The sequence below is a fragment of the Eleutherodactylus coqui genome, chromosome 2 (genome assembly GCF_035609145.1).
Source record: "Eleutherodactylus coqui strain aEleCoq1 chromosome 2, aEleCoq1.hap1, whole genome shotgun sequence".
NCBI classification, from domain to species: Eukaryota; Metazoa; Chordata; class Amphibia; order Anura; family Eleutherodactylidae; genus Eleutherodactylus; species Eleutherodactylus coqui.
The window spans coordinates 298,646,167-298,664,398 of record NC_089838.1 but is presented as its reverse complement, the minus strand read 5'-3'; the positions used below and the strand labels follow the sequence as shown (position 1 = coordinate 298,664,398).

Sequence of the window (18,232 nt, the reverse complement as noted above, 5' to 3'; positions counted from 1 at the left end):
CACAACCAATCAACTACTGATGACCTATCCTGAGGATAGGTTGTCAAAAGTAAATGACCGGAAAACCCCTTTAATGTTGAGGGCTAGCGGCTACCACTAGGGGGCTGATTTGTACTCACTTCTCCAGTAGGTCAATAAAAAGTTCATAGTAAACTCCTACTGATGTCTACAGGGACTGAATATCAATCAGTCCGCCTTCAAAGTTCTGTTAGTTATGTGTGAAGAAGAATAAAGCACCAAAGCTACATGTGTCCACAATGGAGCTGCCACCCTCTAATAAAATATATGACTTAAACTATAAAGAGAGGTCTAAAAAAATGTGCACCTTGAAATCCATACAGTAGCTAACAGTATAATACAATAAAACATACAGGATAAGAAAAACATGGCTGCTTTATTCCGGAAAAACCTGTCCATGGGTTCTGTCTGGTATTATAGCTGCATTGAAGTGAATGGGCCTGAGCTGCAATACCATGTGCAACCAGTGGAAAGGTGTGGCGCTGTTTTTAAAAGAAAGTGACCATGCTTTTTTAATCCTGGACAACTCATTTAAATATGTACATGGAACATGTTTGATATATTGATATACAGTATTTGGAACTAGAGTTTGTGACAGATCAAAGGCCACGGAAATACATACATCCCTCAGGTTTAGGGTGGGATTGAGGATGGAGGGGCACCTGGTCCTGACTGAAAGAGGAACAGAAGCATGAGGAGGTCAGAGGTGAACGAAGAGGCTCAGAAAAGAAGTGAGAGAAAGGAGAGAGAAAGGGTGAGACGTACACACATTGACTCCAGCCCCACAATATTTCTCCACGGGTCGGGATGGGTGAGAAGATGGGACAGACATGGATCATACCAATTATGGGTTATACAAGGAAGCATGTGCAGGTGAAGCCAGACTCCTTATAGCTACATTGAGATTTTCCATGAATGCCTGTGAGTATGTTAGTGCTGATGGCATGCATTCAATGGGCGATTTGCTGGATGAAGAATTTTTCATAATATTGAGTAATACATTGTAATCTACACATTCTACCAAGAGTAATTGGATGCCTGAGCAAGAAAAAAACTAGTATTTCCATATGTTAATACCCAATGCCGCTCCTTTGGCCCCAATGACATTGGATACTCCCCATGATATACTTTCTACTAACACCAGATACACTTCAGCTGGCATTTCCTTCTATTCACCCTACAAATTTCTCAAAGAGGATGCATCGGCCCGTCTACATTGGTGCAAGGAGCGTCATCATTGGATAGCTGAGCAATGGAAGAACGTACTACAAAGTGATGAATCACACTATTCCATCTTCACATCAGATGTGGAGGAGCCTGTTGTGCTAACAGGTAAGTACGGCGGAGGTTCCGTTATGGTCCAGGGAGGGTTTACATGGCATGGTCTCAGTCCGTTGGTTGTAGTGACAAGAACCATGATCACAGAGGTGTACCCTGACATTCTAGACAATAATGTGCTGCTGACAATGTGGTAATACTCTTGGAAGGTCCAGCCATACTTCCAACAAGACAACGCACCTTGTCACACATCCAACCCTGTTTTATGTATGTTTGAGGATATGGATGTTGCACGATTGGACTGGCCTGCAGAGTCCCAACCTGAACCCTACTGAACATCTATGGGACAAACTGGAACGTCGGGTCAGAAAATCTGAACAGGGTTCTTTTCTGTGAATGGGCTACGTGATATAAGTTCACTCTGCCTCGGTGAATTGGAAATATGAACAGAGTCCATTTTCTTTGAGGGAACTCGCCAGACGTTTGCAGGATGACTAGAGGGAAATACCAGCTGAAGTGCATCAGACGTTAGTAGAAAGTATACCACGGAGGGTATCCGATGTCGTTAGGGCCAAAGGAGCCCCACTAAGTATTAACCTATGGAAATAAATACTACTTCTGATTCTTGCTCAGGTGTCCAATTACTCTTGGTAGGATACTGTATACGGATAGGACTTAATTTGTAATAATTCCATAATTGCTCATTCCATGAAATCTCTACTTTCACTATGTGTAGGTATCAAGTAAACTAAATCCAACTTGCATCCAACTTTTTTCAGTGCACGTCTCCGTTTTCTATGGCACATACACCTATAGAAGAACCTTCTACTATAGGAACCCATTACTTATAACTGATGGGAATTCCCTCTGATGTACTGTATAAGGGATACCTCTAGTTTAGTGGTGGTCAACCAAACACAGAGGTCCCCAACTTGTACATTTGAGGATAGATCATCAATAGGTGAGACCTGGAAATCCCTTTTAATTTAAAAAACGGAGGCTGGTAAAAACGAAATTAGAAATCATGAAATTGCAAAGATTTGCAGGTAATTCACTGCAAAATTTGACATATTTTCAGTGTAGATGTATTGTAACCAGTGCACATTTCCATAACTAAGGGCTTCTATGGTAAGACTGGGCTCCCGAGTTACTGGTGGGATACTACTGACCTAGCACATTATGGGGGTTTCAGTAAGGCCATTACATACAATGTCCTGCTTCCAACACTCGGTAGTAGAGAGATGACTATACATACAGTATGCGCTCCTTCTCCATTATACTCTAATGGACTATATAATGTATAAACATGCCATAAATGTACATAGTGGCGAAAAACCCTTAAAGGGATTGTCCTGTTACTTTTTGAAAATTAAATGGCAGATGCAGGTGGTCTAAAATAACGAATCAAGCCGTACTTACCTGTCCTTGCTGATCCAGTGATGCAGCCTCCATGTTCACCTGGTCTCTGTTGACAGCAGAAGTCAGATGACTGCTGTTTGCCAATAGGAGGCTGCAGTGTCACAGTTCGGAACTCCTGGCATCATACGTCACCTGACTTCCGCTGTCAACAGAAACTGGATGAATGGCGGGGCTGCAGCTCTGGATCACTGGCGCCAAGGACGGGTAAGTACTGCTTGATTTGTTATTTTAGGTCATCTCCATTGGCCACACAATTTTCAAAAAATAACCAGACAACCCTTTAAAGATCTTCGACCAGTAAATATTGGTATTCCCCATAAACATCACAATTCTGGAGCATTTTTTCTTAGAACCCTGCAAAATGGCATTGGGTGCTTTCACACTTGCTATGGGGATTCCGCTTTCCTGTTCCATTCAGGGAAGCAGGAAAGGGGAATCCCTGCGGCCTAACGGCTCCGTCTGTGGAAGGAACCAAATGGTGGCGGGTGAATGGTAACACCCACTTGTCAATTTATTCAAACATTTCTAGGAAGAATAGAGATGAGTGGTGCAACAAAGAGATGTGAAAAAAAGATGTTCCAGAACTGTTATTTTATGGGGAAGACAAGGATTTACTAAAACAGACATGTCAGGGGTTTGGTGATGATGATGTTCACATCAAAAACCATGTTAGGATCATAAGAAAAAAAGGTTACCTTAAGGAGTTAGGGACTCTGGGGTCTGAATATGATAGTACACAGACAGTAGACAAAAAGAAGGAAGGGGGGAGCCAGGTGCTACGGGGAGGGCACCCGAGAGATGCATGTGGCCCCCGGGCTGCCAGTTGCCCACCACTGCTCTAGTTAATAAAAGACACTGTCCAGTCTAATTCCATTGAAGGCGTATAGAGGAAGGGCCTACATACCGTGCGTCCCATGTCACATGCTTTGTCCCTTACCTGGCGAGGACCCCCATGGGACGGTCCCATTTCTCTGAGAGGGGGAAATAGATCCATCACTGTTTGTATACCGACGGTCCCCCTGTAGGCTTCTGCTCTGACGTGCAGATCCCTCCAACATAGTGACAATCTCATTGCGATCTATGTTCCGCAGAGCTGTGTAGAGGTCTTCTACTGCAGGATTTAATGATAAAAAGTCATGGCATGCGATTATAAATACCATTTCTGCTAACTAGGTATATGAGAGAGAACGGACTATGCTAGTAGTGGTTGTTCTCCTTGTCTAGCTAAGAATCGATCAGTTGTCGACATCAGGGGAAGCTTTGGGCAGCTGCACAATTCTGCTACAGTGGCCACTGCAGGAGAAATGTGGTATTACATGGTGTTTTAAAAAATGAGTGGTCATGCTGTGTCCTCCAGAGTGGGAAATGTTGTTTGTAGCTGCTCTCTGCTCTGGCTAATAGAGGGGGTCCTGAATGGAAAGCTCTTCTCTGTGAAGGCCATATGTCATCCATCAGTGGTGGATTGTTTTCACGTGTGGAGCTTGGATGATGAGAAACCTCAGTATCGCGGGGAGACAGAAACATTTTTATTGTCTCATTAATCCTTTTGGCAATAGATAATACATTTTTCTAAACTGGCCAACCCCATAGTCAATGAGGACTTACCAATCACCCCCAACAGGTTGGATTTTAATCTGTTTAATCCTATAGCTATCCCTCAGATAAGTGATGCCAGAGATCTCCTTCTCCATATTGAATAAACCGAGAACATTCAATAGAGATGGATGGGTATTCTTGTGGTGTATTTGAACCAGAAAGCTCTTCTTTAGCTATTACTTGAAAATGTGCTGCCCCCAAAGGCGTAACTTGAAGCAGATGGATCTCAGTGCAAAGTCTATAATAGGGCCCCTCAACTATAATACTTCATTAGTGGTCTCCTCATATGGGGCCTCCTAAATTCCCAGATGCGTCAGCATCCTTTGCACCCATTATAGTTATGCCCAGAGCTACCCTTGAAATGCAGCACAAGGTCAACCTGGCCATGGAATACCAGAGGACCTTCCAGTGGACCCAGGATCTGAGAAATAATGAACTACTAATACAGTGAGGCCAAAAGGCGCCAACAGGAGCTGGCATTGGAACCAATAATTTAGGGTCTACTGTATTTCTATAATTGAGCATGAACCCTCAGAATAATTTATTCTGGCAGGTCCAAGAAACTACAGTCCGACACTGTATACATGTTGTTCTTATGACGACATCTCATAATCAGGAGGAATCTCTTGGCAGCTGGCAAACCCCTATGGCAGCCAATCACCACTTGGAGTATACCTACACTTTGCGTTGGAGCCTTGCCGCGATGCCCAGAGGTGTAGTAATGCTGCACTCTGCTCCAGTAGTGAATTCGGATTCTCCACTCTGATCCTATTGATGTCGTCCATCTCGAACTGCAACTCCCGCGCCAGCTCTGTGAACAGGACACATCCACCATTACTAAAGAGTCCTGTAATATTTTATAATGAGTCCATTACACAAACCGCTGTGAGACTCTCAACATGGTGATGACAGGAGTGTAAGTCTATCTGCTCCTTGACATACATGATAACCGCGTCAGCAAAATTCTAATATGCTGATAATGTGACTTTGAGCAGAGCTATTTAAAGGATATATGAGATGGTTGCGGGTTCGCGCAATGTTCTGGTCTACTTAAATGTACCCGGAGTACAGAGGTGGCCACACTTAACTCGAAATTAATAAGTTTCTGCACGTTATCTTATCTTAAAGGGGATGTCGAAGAATTTGGAGACTTTTCCTATTGCTGACCTACCCACAGAATAGGGAATCAATAGTTGATCGTCAGGGGTCTACTGCTTGGAATCGCTGCTGATCAGTTAATTCCCAGAAATGACTTCTCGTTCGTCGTTCGGGGTGTGCCTTTACATTGAACGATACTGGGTCAGATTCTTGCTGGATCGCGGAAATCTGAATTATTATCGGCCCATGTAAAAGGCCCTTAAGTTGGCACTGTTTCCAGAAAGTAAATCACGGTCATGAGAACAACATGATGCTTGCATATGGTAGTTAGCGGTACTCAGTTCCTACACAAACAGTTAACTTCACACCAGACGGTGGAGAACTAGCGGTACCCAACAGCTGTGTCAGACTTACAGGTTTCTTTTATTAAATAAACATCACGGGCTGTGAGGTCAACCAGTGCAACAGATAATAAAGGCGCCTTTCTTATCATTGCACTCCTTGATCCCGCAGCCCGTGATCTTTATGCAATGAGGGAAACTGCAAGTTTGACACAGCTGTTGGGTACTGCTATTTCTACTCAACCCCCTAAGGGTGGATTCAGACAAGAGTGTTTATGTGAGCACAATACCACGCGTCTATTAGAACCATTGGTTCCCTATGGTGTGTTCACATGTTCGTGCTTTACAGGCGTGTACCTGCAAAACATAAGACATGCATGCACCATAAGTCTGTGGTGCATGTCAATATTCCCCAGCAGGGAGTCCACTTGTCACTAAACACTGTGACAGCCCTGTCACAGTGTTCAGTAACGAGAGGACTCCCCGCGTGGAGTAAAGAATTTACAGGGATTTAAAATTCATTGACTCACAGCACTCAGACAATCACAGGCAGCGCTTGACCATTTATTGAATTCAATGAATGGCTGAGTGCTGCCTGTGATTGGCTAAGCACTCAGCCATTCAGATACAGCCCTTTCAGCAGGCGGGGATTTTAAATCCCCGCCTGATGAAACAGATTGAGAGCAGTGCAGGGAGGAGACAGGCTGGACGCGCCTGAGCCCCAGCAGCTGAGGAGAGGTACGTATATATTTTTTAAATTTTTTAACACATTCTAGGGATGATTTTTCAGGGAAGGGCTTATATTTAAAGCACTTCCCCGAAAATCCCTGCAGGGCTTGCCGGCAGCCCATTGCTTTCAATGGAACCGGAGAAGTGCTAGTCCCATTGAAGGCAATGGGAGAACATTGTGATCCTCTGCCACAGCTGTGACAGCTGTGGCAGGGGAATTCTTCAGCCTCTCGGGGGGTCCCCTTGTCACTGAACACTGTGACAGTGATGTCACAGTGTTCAGTGACAAGGGGACTCCCTGCAGGGATGAAGAAATCCTGTGCCACAGCCGTGGCAGAGGATTCTTTACTTCCCGCGGGAAATATTTGAATAGTTACACAGCAGCGGCGGAGAGGTGAGTATATATATATATATATTTATTTTTTCGTTGTTGTTTTTTTAACACAAACCATGGCTGATTTTCAGCCCTTGCCTGAAAATCACTGTAGGGGTGCCGGCATCCTATTGATTTCAGTGCAGCCGTGGCCCCATTGAAAGCGATGCTGCACAGACCTGCATTCATGAGTGTTTGTGCACGTACGTGGGCGCGCGGTTTTGTGCGCACCAATGTATGCATATGCACACGCTCATGTGGATGCACCCTAAGGCAGGATGCACACTGATGTATTTGAGCGATTATTTGTACACAATATGCAGAAAATAGAACCCATAGATTTCAATAGGTTTGTTCACATTCAAAAAATAAGCAGCAGGCTCTATTTGTTTTACGCATTTGCGTAAGAAAAAAAGAGAGGAATTTTGGACTCATTAAACTAATTGGCCATTTCAGTGGCTGAGAGCATTACTGCGTTTTTTTTTGCAGCACTTGCCAGTGCAAAAGTACAGTAAAATCCGCCGATGTGCGTGCAAATATATAACGCTCATTCCAAAAAAAAAACACAGCGCAATTATGCATACACTTGTGTGAATCTGGCCTAATGTGTATATAATTTGATGTTTTGAGACTTATAGTATATTTAACCCCTTAAAGACGCAGCCCTTTTTTTTTCTTTCATTTTTGCTTTTACCTTTCCACTTTCGAAAAATCATAACTTTTATTTATCCATCAACGTCGCTGTATGAGGGCTTGTTTTTTTGCAGGACAAGGTGTATTTTTCAATGGTGCTATTTAATGTACCATATAACGTTCTGAAAAACTGTAAAAAATATTCTAAGTGTAGGAAAATGGGGGAAAAAAAACCAATTCTGCCATCTTTTGGGAGAGGGGTTCCTGTTTCTACGGTTTACAGATTGCAGCAAAAATGATATAATAACTTTATTCCGTGGGTCACTACAATGATGATGATACCAAATTCTTTTTTTTTTTTGCTGTACTTCTTAAAAAAATATATATCTTTAAAAAAAATTAATATATTTTTTACCGCCATAACTTTTTTATTTTTCTGCCTATCTCGTTATATAAGGGCTCTTTTTTGGCAGAATCTCCTGTAGTTTCTATCGGTACAATTGTGGAGTTCCTATTTTATTATAGTTTTCCACTAAATTTTTTCTTGGTGACAGGGTGGCCAAAAAAGTTTAATTCTGGCAGTGGTATTTTTTCCTGACGGCGTTCACCATATGGGATAAATAATGCATTACTTTGATAGCGCTTCCAAATATGTTTTTTTGCTTTTTCTATTTTTTACCATAAATATGGGAAAAGGTTTACTTTTATTACCTTTTAAAGTTCTAATAATAAAAACCTTTTACTCTTTTTTATTTTCTCTTAGTCCTCATAGGGGGACTTGTGATCGTTTGATTGCTCATATTCCCGCCATATTACCCCCATCAATAGTTTCCAACAACTTTAATCTTGAGTTTTGTTTTTCAACTACAATGTACTAGTATATACTGTACATATATGCCAGTATATTAGAATATGTATTAATATTATGTGCTAACAACAGGAAATATGGTCAGACAGCCCTGGGGTCCTTCAATTGACCATGGGGTGTCTGTCCATACAAGGTATGAGCCTCAGTCACATCATTGGCGTTCCCTATGACGCAATCAAAAGGTCCGCCTCCAGTCTCTCCCTTTGAATGTCCCAAACAGTGTTGATCGTGGAATTTAAAGGGTTAAATGGATCAGAGGTTCTGCTAGTTTCCACTGATAGAACGGATCAGCCTGTGTAATCAGCATGGCAGGTACAGAATACCCAAGCTGAGAGAGAGGACTTCTCTAGAAGGGTTTGTTCCCTTTCCAAGCGACCAGCTGTCATCAACAGGAGACACTTTAGGAAGATACAAATTTCTGCTACAGCGGCCACTTCAGGAGAAATGTGGTATTACATGGTGTTGATTTAAATATTGCATCATGTGGAGTCCTCCAGGGTGGGAAATGCTCTCTGCTCTGGCTAAAAGAGGTGGATCCTGAATGGAAAGATGTGATGTCTATTTTCCATCCAAGATGTCCTAATAAAGCATATGGACAGCAGTTCTAATGGGACAACACCTTAAACTTTAGAAAAGGGACCGTAGGCTTACACAATTTGATTAAGAACATCATATTATTCTAAAAAAAAATCATAATGTAAAATTGTACAGAAATTGCTAAATGCGTGGAGACTAATTGGTTGCTTGGCAAGCCATTCCATGGCTCTTCCAGTATATACTGATGACGGATGCTCTTCTAATGGGTATACGACTACCAACAATCACTCTTAGGGAGACCTACTTGTATTGACTTCCAGACAACACACAATTAATACAACATAATACACAACTATGTAAGAGGAAAAGCTAGGCAGGCGTTCTGGAACTGCGTCAACTAAATTATCGCAATTCAAAAAAATGGAGATAATGAATCCAGACTGGTGAGAGAACATGGCGGCGTCCTACAACACCGAGTACTATACTCATCCATATACAGGAGAGTCTATGGTAAAGTTAAAAAAATAATAATAATATGTATATTGCAACAAAACCAGACAGCAAGAACGTTTCAGCCAAGTACAAGACGGGAATACTCTATCTAACAACATGGGCAAAATGGAACACCAGACTGCAGTCATAAGCCAACACTATTCATGGAACCTCGGATGGTAGATTTCCAGAATTTCATGATTGGAGGGGCAGTGAATAGAGGTGTTGCTTGAAGCTCCTGGACCGCAAGGCAAAATCTGTAGCAGGGCCCCCTATCTATTGTGCCAATTATAAGACTGGTGCCCTGGTTTACCTGCTACTTCAGCACCTCTTATAGCAGGACCGGGGACAGCACCTGGCAAACCCAGGCAGGTGTCAGGGGGCACTGACTCTGGGTGGGCCCACAGGGCATAGTGGCCCAAGAGGGGTAGGGGGCCCAGGCTGCTGGGTCAGCACAGCAGTTGGGGCCCCCTGATTTTAATTTTAAAGTCTGATTAATAAAATTCCCCGGCAGCTGTAGTTGGTGCCACTGTTCCAACTGTCTGACTTCTGGGTTATGCAATTATGTGGCACAGACATAATGGCTGCAGACATTCTCTGATCACTGTGATCAGGAAATGTCCACAGCGATGATGTGTGTTACATGATCGCATAACCCAGAAGTCAGACAGCGGGGACAGTGGCGCCAACTACAGCCGCCAAGGAGTGACAGAGGAGGAAAGTATGTATTGTTTTTTATTTTATCACATATTTAAAAGGTGGCATGCCCATGTAAAAATGGTCAAGAGACGGCATACATATGTAAAAGGGGGCAAGAAATGGCATACATATGTAAAAGGGGGCAAGAAATGGCATACATATGTAAAAGGGGGCAAGAAATGGCATACATATGTAAAAGGAGACAAGAAATGGCATACATATGTAAAAGGTGGCAAGAGCTGGCATACATATGTAAAAGGGGGCAAGAAATGGCATACATATGTAAAAGGTGGCAAGAGCTGGCATACATATGTAAAAGGGGGCAAGAAATGGCATACATATGTAAAAGGAGACAAGAAATGGCATACATATGTAAAAGGAGACAAGAAATGGCATACATATGTAAAAGGTGGCAAGAGCTGGCATACATATGTAAAAGGTGGCAAGAGCTGGCATACATATGTAAAAGGGGGCAAGAGGTGGCATACATATGTAAAAGGGGGCAAGAAATGGCATACAAATGTAAAAGGGGGCAAGAGGTGGCATATCTAAGTATCTAAAGGTGTCATTCTATGTAAAAGAGAGCAACAGCTGGCATTATACTTAAAGGGGCAAAAGGTGGCATTATATTTAAAAGGGGGAATTTTCTAAAAAGGAGTAAAGAGAAGGTATTATTACTGATTGGAACAAAAGGGGCATTGATGGAAAGAGGGGCCCACTGAGACTATCACCTGAGGGTCTACATAAACCTGGATCCAACCCTGCCCTATAGCTGTTCTCCTGGCAATGACACCTCTGTTTAAACACATTTTTTTATAAGAAATTTGGGATCATCATACAGAACAATATATAGTTGCATGGTACTAGAAGACACAATCATAGCCTCAAGTCTAACGATTTTAGCCTGTAACATCCAAATCATACAGTATAGCTTACGTCACTTTCCCCTTGAGTGAGAAGGCTGATAGACTGCAGAAAGTTCTTAAACCCTCTAATAGTCACACTAAAATTGGAAAACTCCTCTCAAAAATGTAATTTTTAATGTATTTTTTTGAATTTGTCTCACATAAATATATTTGGTGCTGTTGCCTTAAAGGGGTTTTGTCATTAAAAAAAAATTATCTAAACTTACCTATTCCTTCCCTGTCTGTCTCCTTATCACATCTTCTCCTGGTTGAGCTTCTCCAGTGCCCCAGGTCAGCTCACTGCAGGCTGGGCCCAGCTTGTTATGAAGGCTGCTTTATCACAAACTCCTTCCTGCTGGGTCAGTGAAGGTCACATCCCTGTGCTGTAGCTTCACTGCCTGGGAAGGAATTGTAATCTATTTCAGGGATAGCTCGCATGAGCAATCTCTGAAGATAGGCAGTCGTCCTGCTGGCCTGTGAGCTGTGACCTAACGTACATTGGAAGACTGCCAACCAAATGTATGTAACCTCACAGGAAGGAGAAGAATCAGGCAGCTGGAGGTGAAGTGACCCCCTGGACTGCAGGAGACAGGAGAAGATAAGGGAGGTGAAGATCTGGTAAGTAGACTGATGGGGGGAGGAATAGATAAGTAGAGCATTTTTCTTTTTGAGTGACAGAACCCCTTTAAGCCCATTAACCCCTTAGTGACTTAACTAATTTGAGCCTTAAGAACCAGTAAATAGTTTCCCTTTTGTGTTCCAGAGATCATCTTGCATTTTGTGGGACGAGTTCTAGTATTTATACAAACCACTTTTCGGTGTATACAACGTATAGAATAACTTTTATTAATTTTTTTGCTGTTGGGCAATGGAAAAAAAAAGCATTTTCAGCATTGTTTTTTGAGATTTATATTTACAGCATTCACCATGTGGTATAAATTTTATCTTAGCTTCATTTTATGGGTTGTTACGATTCTGACAAACTCCAAATTTATATAGGGCTATTTTATAAGTTTACTACTTTTGTATAATATAACCTTTTTTTTTTAAAAGAAAAAAACAAAAATACTTTTTGCGTTGCATTTTTATTTTTCTGTTGACCGTGCAGCATGAGAACTTTTTTTGGGCAGGATGACCAGGCTTATATGACTTTACTACTTTTTATTCCTGCTGTGGTGAAGTGAGTTAGCCGTTTTCTGGTCATTTTAACATTTTCTTTTTTTAGTTTTTTTCTTACAGAATGCTACATAAATCATGTAACATTTTAGACTATTTTAAAGCATTCTATAAGAGGAAAAGTTATTTTTCTGTAAAAACATTTAGATGCCATGGTCACCAATGGTCACAGCATCTGCAGGGTCAAACAGCATAGAGACATGATCAGATGAGCATCATTTCACTCCTTTTCTGGGATTAAAAAAAAACACGTGACAAATCAAAGAGAAAATATGTTTTCTGTTTGATAAAGGGGGCGATTACATGGACAAAACTCCATGTTACCTCTCCCTTGGAACTGACACTAGAATCCCAGATCTTCTCTGCTGCCTGCTGTTCTGCTGCCCCGTTTACGCAGACTGAAAGGACAACTGTAAATACAGTATTCCCGGCCCCACTTCAAACAGCTGTGGCTCCGGTTCTATCTATGCTATGGACAAGCTTCGGGTGTCATTTTAAAGCCATAGCTACAACCGTTTGAAGTAGACCAAGCTCTGTTCATCCAAAACTGTAATGTTCTTATGCTGTAAAAAGAACAGAGATCCTCTTAAACTGTAGGGTGGTTAAGCATCAAGAGTTCTGACATGTTGCCGTCTAAGATGCATCAACATGACCAAACACCCGATCTACAGATGCTCGGGCCACTTCAATATGTATCAGTATGGCCATAACTGTTAATATTTCATTGAGCCTCTAGTAACAGCTGCCAGTAGCATCTCTTAATGGGGCACCACGACAGGTACTATAGGGGCATTGTGGTAGGCACTACTGAATTGGCTTTGCAGCAGGCACAGTTATTGCTTTTTGTGTCTACAAAGAAATGTATTTCTTCAAGCACTACTGAAAACAAAAATCTAGGCCAGCCATAACCATAGACATACATTTCATTAGTGGATCTGTCTGTAAACCCTGGTACGTTGATTACATCTACACTCAACAGTCTAAAGAGACGCACTAATGACAAACCAAAGCTGTTTGCGGTATACTTATTGCGCACATTGTAAATGACCGCCATCAGCTGCCCACAAAGCTGTACAAGTATGGAGGAGGTCATTGTTTTACTGGCTCTGACGCTATGAGAGAACTATGGTTGGTTTGTTGTATATAATGTGCAGTTACAGGTAGGCAGAGCAGACGGATGCTTAGAGAGCGCAATTTATGAATTGTTCTTTTAACCCCTCAGTGGCTGCCTTATTTTGTGCACTAATAATTTTCTTAGTTCGTCATATTGAAAGTGCCATAACCTTTTAACTCTTCTCAACATACCCATATTTTATTAATAATAATAATAATCTTTATTTTTATAGTGCCAACTTATTCCGCAGCGCTTATTTTTGTAATGGCACCACTTTGGGGTGTGTATGATGTGTTGTAAAACTTATTTTTTGGGGAGTTTGGGAGGCGTATATCTATATTACTCTTAAGCTCGGCCCTAACAACCAATCAGGTTGAATCAGGAAACCCAAACAACCAATCAGGTTGAACCAGACAACCCAAACAACCAATCAGGTTGCTGGAATTGTGAATCAGAACCAATGAGGTTGCTGAAATTGATCCATAGTACTGAGCTTGAGAGTAAGAGGCTAATATGTGTTTTGGAGGGATGTAAAAACCTCCCATAAATTCCATTGTTTTTTTATTTGTTTTATTGGCGTTCACTGTATGGTCAAAAAACACATTAGCAAGTGATTCTCTGGATCAGCACGATAATGGCGATACCAATTTAATCCAGTTTATGTGTTACTACTTTTGCACACTAAAAATATTTAAAAAATAAATTAGTTTCTCTGTCACCGCAGTACAAGATCAAGAACAGTCTTACTTTTTCATCCAAAAAGCAGTAAACCCTGCAGTATGACATTCGGTTTTTATTGGCACCATTTTGGACTACAGATGACTTTTTGATCACTATTTAGTCCACTTTTTGGAAGGTAGTAATAGCAAAAAACAGGACTTCTAGAATATATTTCTTCTTTTTTACGGCATTTACTGTGTGGCATAAACGATCTCTTCTCATCATTCTGCGAGTCCATACAATTGCAGCGATACCAAGTTTATATAGTTTTTTTTTTGTTTGTTTTTTTTTCTTTTTTAACTACTTTTACACAGTAAAAATCACTTTTTTTTAAAGAAATAAAAATTGAGTTTGCATTGTCACATAGTTTTTTTTTTTTTTCCACCTATGGAGCTATGTCAGGTCTTGTTTATTGCAAGAAGAGTTACACTTTTTAGTAATACTATTTTAGGGCACATGTGACTTTTTGATCGTTTTTTCCCCCTCACTTTACTTTGAGGCAAAGTGACGGAAAATAGCAATCATGACATTTTTTTAAAATGTATTTTTTACATCATTCACCTTGTGGGGTAAATGATTAAAAAATTTAATTGCTTGGATTGTTACAATTGTGGCAATAGCTATGATGTGTAGGTTTTTTATTTTTACATTTAAAAATTATTTTGTAGGGGAAATATTTTTTTTATGTTTACAGCGGACTTTTTGATAAACTTTATTGAACACCATTTTTGAGTCCCTCAAGGGGAACTGAAGATGTGATCATTCGATTGCCAGCATAGTACACTGCATTACTTCTGTAATGCAGTATACCATGCATATGCCGACATCCTATCAGAACTCTGATGGAGGCAGGGTCTGATAGGCTGAGATACCTGGCAAACACAGAGGCCTTTGTCAACTCCTGATTACATTGCAGGGTGCCAGGAGGAGCAAGTCACTTGCTTCCATGTAGCAATCACTATTGATTGTGGTACGGAAGGTCAGGAACTGAGGTTACAGTAGGAGCTCGACTGGAGCTCAGTAGATAGCCGAGCACCCAATCTGCTACTGCTAGACTGCAGGAGTTGGAGCTTTAAGTCCCTGCCATAAATTTACGATAGTGTGGGTTTAGTGCCCAGGACCAAGCGCCATATGTTTATGTCGCTTGATCAGTAAAGGGATAAAAAGAACGCAACGGTCTACCTATAAATTTCCTTATACAGCCAATCAGGTGCTGGGTTTGAGTGACCAATAATGCTGTAAGTCCCGGGATCCAATGAGTAAATCCCCAGAGAAACCTTATAATTAAAAGCTATTATTAGGGCTCGTTCACATCGGAGGCACCGTTCAGAGCAGATTTACATTAAAATCCAGGCTGAAATAACGCTGATTGCAGTATTATGTCATCCTGGAAAATGTCACAGGCATAACAAAAGCCAAACAGACTTCATTAAAGGGAATCTGTCAGTTTCTATGAACTTCATAAACTAAACTTCAGGGCTCATACAAGCTGACAGGCTGAGTCCGGGGATGGGAGTAATATACTTACCCTCCCTGCTGTTCCCCCATGGTCAAAGCTGTCGCTGGAGCAGACAGATCCCCTTTCAAGTCAATGGGGTCAGTTCTGCACCATTCGGTTCCATCATAAGACGGATCGGTTCCCACCAGGAGTTCCATTTTCCTGCTCCCATGATGAAATAGGAAAATGGAATCCATAAACAGCAGTGAAAATGAGCCTTTATCGGAGGTGGTATTTTTTACGATTTTTAGTCATTTACTTGTAGTGCCCTCATACAGCCAACAGGTGGCGCTCCATGATTACACCAAATATAGAAAATGATGCTGATGCCATCTTGGCAGCACAACCCGCTTTTCAAAAAAAATCCACAAAAAGAAAGACAAAATCCGTATTAATTAAAATACTGGACCTTGGGCATAGCGCTAATGCATAGGAATACATAGTAAGTGATATCAGTGTGGGATTCATGACAAGGACACTGTGAGAATATGCTTAGTCTCTTGATTAATTGTTTGCATGCAGAACAGATGCTGCCTCTATAAAGATATATTACGAGGTTGGTTAGAATTAGCATGAAGGGCATAAAGTCTTCCAGTGTTGGTGTGTAAGCTCACCGGCCCAGCTTAGACCCAGGTGCTCGGATATAACGGCCATCTTCATATCAAAACGGTCTGTGCCACCGAGCGAGCCTGGGGAGACAGGGAAAACGGGGGTGCAAAAGTAAGAAAAAATTACACGACAGAGGCAGAAAATAGTACATTTCACTGAAAGTGCGAAAAATAATAAGAGAAAGCATGAGAATACATTATAAAATGGGAGTGTGTAAGTGAAGGAGAGCGTCAGGAAAAAGGGAAGTGTGAATATAGGATAAGGGAGCGGTATCATAGCCTAAAGATAGGCCATCAGTGTTAAAGGGGTTCTCTGAAACATTAAGACGTGTAAGATGGCTGAGAGAAGATACTAAGGAGGGCTGGAGAGAGAGAATGAAAGGGAAGTGTGAGAAGAGACTACTTTGAGAAGATGGCATATCATAAAAACCAGCAGAGATAAAATATAAGGGACTGTGAGAGACTAAAAAATGGGTAAGAATGGACAGTAAAAAGAGAGTCATATGACATTGTAAACTGAGAGTAAGGAGACTGTGAAACAAAAGTGGGGACTGTGAGAAGAGAGTAAGAGGGGACTGTGAGAAAAGAATAAGTAGAGACTAAGAAGAAAGTGGGGACTGTGAGAAGAGAGTAAGAGGGGACTGTGAGAAAAGAATAAAGTAGAGACTAAGAAGAAAGTGGGGACTGTGAGAGGGCAGTAAGGAGGGAATGTAAGAGACCAAGAGGAGATAGAAGAAGAGAAAGAGGGGACTGTAAGAAGAGAGAGTAGATTATGAGAGTATAGTAAGTGGTGACTGAGACAACAGTAAAAGGGGACTGTGAGAAGAGAGCAAGTAGAGACTTTGAGACGAAAACATGATGGCACTGTGAGAAGAGTCCAAAAGGGGAAGTGAGAAGAGAGCAAGGACAGACTATAAGGAGCGAGTAAGAGGGGACTGTGAGAGGACAGTACAAGGGGGTAAGTAAGAAAACAGTTAAGAGGTAACTTAGAAGTGAGTAAGAGGGGACTGTGAGCACTGTGAGAGAATAGTAAGCCGGGACTGTGAGATGACAGCAAAGGGGGACTGTAAGAAGATAGTACAGGGGATATGAGAAGAGAGCACTGTGAGAAGACAGTAAAAGGGGATGGTGAGACAAAAGTATGAGGGGACTGCGAGATGACAATAAAAGGGGACTGTGAGAAGAGAGTAAGATGGCACTGAGAAAGGAGAGCAAGAGTGGACTGTGAGAAAAGAATAAGTAGAGAAGAAAGTGAGTACTGTGAGAAGAGAGTGAGAGGGGACTGAGAAAACTATAAGTAAAGACTGTGAGAAGAGAGTAAAGGAGGAATGTGAGGAGAGAAAGTAAGAGGGGTCTATGAGAAGAGAGAGCAAGATGGGTGTATGAGAGGATAGTAAGGAGGGATTTGGGAAGAGGAGAGCTGACTTTGAGAATACAGTAAGGAGGGACTGTGAGAAGAGAGGAAGAGGAGATATGGGAAGCGAGCAAGAGGGGGGCTGTGAGAACGAAATAAAAGGGGACTGTGAGAAGAGAGAGTGGATTGTGAGAGTATAGTAAGCGGAGACTGTGAGATGACAGTAAAAGGAGACTGTGGGAAGAGAGTATAGAGGGGACTGTGAAAGTAGAGCAAGTGTGGACTTTGAGAAGAGAATAAGGAGAGATTGTGAGAAAAAAGTGAGCACTAAGTAAAGAGTAAGAGGGGATTGTGAGAAGCAAGCAAGAAGAGACTACGAGAAGAGAATAAGAGGGGACTGTAACTGGAAAATAAGAAGTGACTAAGATGACAAGAAGAGGAAACTGAGAAGATATTACAAGGAGAATGACAGTAAAAGTGAACCTAGATCAGAGTAAGAGAGGACTGTGAGAAGAGTAAGAGGGACTCGCACACTGTATCAATAATTGTTAACAATATGTCTTGAAAAAAACTTTTATTTCTTTGCAAGTACTTTCTTTAGAGCCTCTGAACATGGCATAGAGTCACGTAGAGAGACGCGCAGAGTCCCTGTGACTATGTACTCAGAACCGTCATTCTGTGCCTCCTTACGGGATGTACTACATGGTTATTCTCCTCTGAGAGCAATGCAATGTTTTCGGGGTAGAATGTCTTTGTAATACAACATTCAAGGGCAA

At 41.6% G+C, this 18,232-nt stretch overlaps 1 protein-coding gene across 9 annotated transcripts in view; it reads right to left on the bottom strand.

Moving 5' to 3' along the window:
* The window catches only part of ANK1 (ankyrin 1), a 184,126-nt gene that overhangs the window by 40,156 nt on the left and 125,738 nt on the right, over nucleotides 1-18,232 (bottom strand). For all 9 annotated transcript variants that reach the window (XM_066593421.1, XM_066593413.1, XM_066593416.1 and 6 more), the window contains 3 exons: nucleotides 16,109-16,183; nucleotides 4,991-5,122; nucleotides 3,653-3,826 (listed from right to left, as the gene is read on the bottom strand). In XM_066593421.1, coding sequence (XP_066449518.1) covers nucleotides 3,653-3,826; nucleotides 4,991-5,122; nucleotides 16,109-16,183 — 381 coding nt within the window. The remainder of the gene's footprint in view (nucleotides 1-3,652; nucleotides 3,827-4,990; nucleotides 5,123-16,108; nucleotides 16,184-18,232) is intronic.